Below are 3,132 nucleotides of genomic sequence, written 5' to 3'. Positions count from 1 at the left end.
TTTAAGTGTGTGTTTCGAGCTCGTCAAAATCTAGCTCTACCCGTCGCTAAAAATGGACAAATATAGCTAGCATGATGAAATCCTTGTGCTCGTGCTCTTCAAAATTTGGCGTCGTTGCCGGGGATTGGCAATCAATAGTATTTGAAATAGTTTGTACTGCTAATTCAGGAATTTTTCTTTTTATTTCATATTATATTTCCCTTTTTACATTTGGTGTTATTTGACTGAGCACATGTTACAGGTTAGATTGGTGCATGACTCGATCTTTTACAATAGAGGTGCTACCATACGAGCCCGAGATAGAAAAATAACTGCGACAACCGAAGAAGGAAAGAAATCTCACTGAGACGTTAGAAAAGGTTGGGCAATGCTCAACAAAGGAAACTATGGCTGGAAATGGTGATGATAATGTAGATTTGGTTGCAAGAGAGGCAGCCCAACAACAAGAAAAAACTACACAGGATGGTGAGGAAGCAGCTATCAGAGAAGCATAGTTTATCTATGAAGAAGAGAGGGGTGGGAGAATTGCTCAAAATCAACACTTGACTGCAGACCAGTTCGGAAATATAGCTCCCATTCTTGGGAGATCACTGGGAGATTATGCTATACCAGTATACAATCAAGGCTTATCAAGTGTGAGACCACTTCCAATTGCAGCTAACAATTTTGAATTGAAGCAAGGGTTGCTTCAAACCCTTCAGAATTGTTGTGTCTTCAGAGGGAAGATGGATGAAGATCCAAATACACATCTAATGGACTTCGAGGAGATTATGAACACCTTTCAATATAATGGTGTGTCACGAGATGCTGTGTACTTAAGGGCATTCCCCTTCACACTCAAAGATTATGCAAAGTAGTGTCTTCGAAGCTTGCCCACTGGATCAATAAGAATATTGGAGGAGATGACCAGAAAATTCCTTGATAAATATTTCTCCCCAGCTAAGACGGCCAAGTTTAGAAGAGAAATCCATAACTTTTGCCAGAAAGAGACTGAAACTGTTTTTGAAGCATGGGAGAGGTTTAAGGAGATTGTTAGAAAATGGCAACATAGTGGAATTGAATTCTGGATGCAACTCCATGACTTTTGGGATGGTCACGTAGAACATTGAGCAATCCAGCTGGAGGCCCTTTGATGAAGAAGACTCCAGAGAAGATAGTTACAATTCTTGATGAGTTGTCTGAAGATGAAAATCAGTGGCCCTTTTAGAGTGCTGAAAGAAGAAGATCAACTGGTGTTCACCAAGTTGATGCTAACACATTTGTGTAAGTACAGCTTGATGCTATGGCTAAAGAAATAAGGAAGGTAACCTTAGTCTTGATACAAAGTGAGCCTCATGCAACGTGTGATATATGTGGAAGAGGACACCCTATTCATGAGTGTCAAGCCTCAATTGAGGAAGTGAATGATGTGGGAAACTACAATTTTAATGCAATGAGAAAGAGACACCCCAGTTTTTCATGGTCTTCACTCGGGGGTACCGCAAATGTATGGCAACAAAATAACTCTAGACCCCAGGAACAAGGTTCTCCAACATTCCAAAATCAGTTGTGGTAGCAATATCAGCCTCAACAGCCCATTCAGGCTGGTCTAGAGGATCTAATAAAGGCCTTCATTATCAAGACAGATGAGAGGCTGGACGCCCATGGAGTAGCTATCAAAGAACTGGGTACATCTTTTCGAAAGCTAGAGAAACAGGTTGAGCAACTTGCAACAATATTATTTGAGAGGGCTTCAGGAAATCTCCCTACTGATACTGAGAGAAATCCTAAAGAAACAGTAAATGTCGTAACCTTGAGAAGTGGGCAAGTGCTGAAAGATCCCACTCCGATCCAAAATGATGTGAAACTTGAAAAAGATAGTGGGGAGCAGCTGAAGAATGATGTTGATAAAAACAAGAAGGGCCAGATGAAAGCAGAGAAAAATAAGAAGGGAGAAACTTTGAGAAGGGAGGAACCTGAGGAGAACCAGCATATGCCTGCTTTACCTTTCCCCCAAAAGCTATATAGAGAAAAGCTGGACAAGCAATTTGAGAGATTTCTGGATATGCTGAAACAATTCATGTGAACTTACCATTCAAATAAGTGCTCTCACAAATGCCTTCTTATGCTAAATATTTGAAGGAGATCCTTACAAAGAAGAGGAAAATAGAAGAGACCTCAGTGGTCAAGCTCACAGAGCATTGCAACGCGATATTGGAAAATAAACTCCCACAAAAGTGTGAAGATTCAGGGAGTTTTACTATACCTTGCTCTTTAGGCTCTATTACTTTTGATAAGTCTTTATATGATTCTGGTGCCTCAATTAATCTAATGCCTCTATCTATTTATAGGAAACTAAAGGAAGAGATTGGAGAGATAAGGTCTGCACCAATATCCTTGCTACTGGAAGACCAAACGACTTTGATACCCGAGGGGATAGTGGAAGATGTGTTTGTTCGGGTGGATAAGTTCGTATTTCCTGTAGATTTTATAGTGTTGAAAATGGAGGAAAACAAGGAGGTTCCCCTTATTCTAGGAAAACCATTCTTAGCAACGGGTAGAGCTATATTGGATATACATGAGAGAAAACTCATGCTTAGAGTGAGTGAGGAAACCTTGACGTTTAAGATGGATGTAGAAAAGGGGTGCAAAAAGGAAAACTAGCTGCAAGTGTTGAATGGAAAGTGAAGGGTTCGAAAGAGAAAGCTGCGGTGAGTGAGAAAGATAAGTGTGGGGTGTACCCCAAGAAGGCTGAGAAGAAGTTGTCTGCATGGATGTGCGCATTAATTCGAAGGCGAGGAATGGAGCCTGACTTTGACTCATATCCCGACTAGATGTTTTAGGAAGTTTCCTTTACCTTATGCTTTTTAACTGTGTGTCATTGGGACATGTCACAACTTAAAGTGTGGGTGGGGGATATGTTTTATGTATGTATGTATATTAGTTTTAATTTTCTTTGTTTTAGTAGTTAGAGATAGAAAGAAATTTGAAAAACAAATATAAATATTTTAAATATTTTTAAAATTTTTGATTTTTCCTGACGATGGATATCATCAACAAGTTTCTTGAGGGATTAAAGTCGGAAGAAAAAAGACAAAAAGATTTTATTTTGTAGGTAGTGTAATAATTTCCCCTTGGTTTTTCTGTGTGTCG

At 39.5% G+C, this 3,132-nt stretch overlaps 1 protein-coding gene and 1 non-coding gene across 2 annotated transcripts; one reads left to right on the top strand and one right to left on the bottom strand.

The window, feature by feature from the left end:
• Positions 1 to 902: 902 nt before the first annotated feature.
• On the top strand, positions 903 to 2,643 carry LOC138906054 (uncharacterized). The gene is made up of 4 exons (XM_070194574.1): positions 903 to 1,097; positions 1,274 to 1,486; positions 1,574 to 2,061; positions 2,331 to 2,643. The coding sequence occupies exons 1-4, from the start codon at positions 903 to 905 to the stop codon at positions 2,641 to 2,643; spliced, it is 1,209 nt and encodes a 402-aa protein (XP_070050675.1).
• LOC117274973 (small nucleolar RNA R71) lies at positions 951 to 1,057 on the bottom strand. The gene has a single exon (XR_004505133.1). It is a non-coding gene; the product is annotated as a small nucleolar RNA R71 (small nucleolar RNA).
• Positions 2,644 to 3,132: the final 489 nt, after the last annotated feature.

The sequence above is a fragment of the Nicotiana tomentosiformis genome, chromosome 2, assembly GCF_000390325.3.
Source record: "Nicotiana tomentosiformis chromosome 2, ASM39032v3, whole genome shotgun sequence".
NCBI classification, from domain to species: domain Eukaryota; kingdom Viridiplantae; phylum Streptophyta; class Magnoliopsida; order Solanales; family Solanaceae; genus Nicotiana; species Nicotiana tomentosiformis.
The sequence above is the reverse complement of the archived record's forward strand: the minus strand, read 5'-3'. Positions and strand labels throughout refer to the sequence as shown.

Bases quoted from the DNA above. Each gene is read 5' to 3' on its own strand.
- LOC138906054 (XM_070194574.1), top strand. From the start codon at position 903: ATGACCAGAAAATTCCTTGATAAATATTTCTCCCCAGCTAAGACGGCC. The intron at 1,098-1,273 runs GTAGAACATTGA...GTGTAAGTACAG, and splicing joins ATGACTTTTGGGATGGTCAC to CTTGATGCTATGGCTAAAGA. The intron at 1,487-1,573 runs GTATGGCAACAA...CAGCCTCAACAG, and splicing joins CACTCGGGGGTACCGCAAAT to CCCATTCAGGCTGGTCTAGA.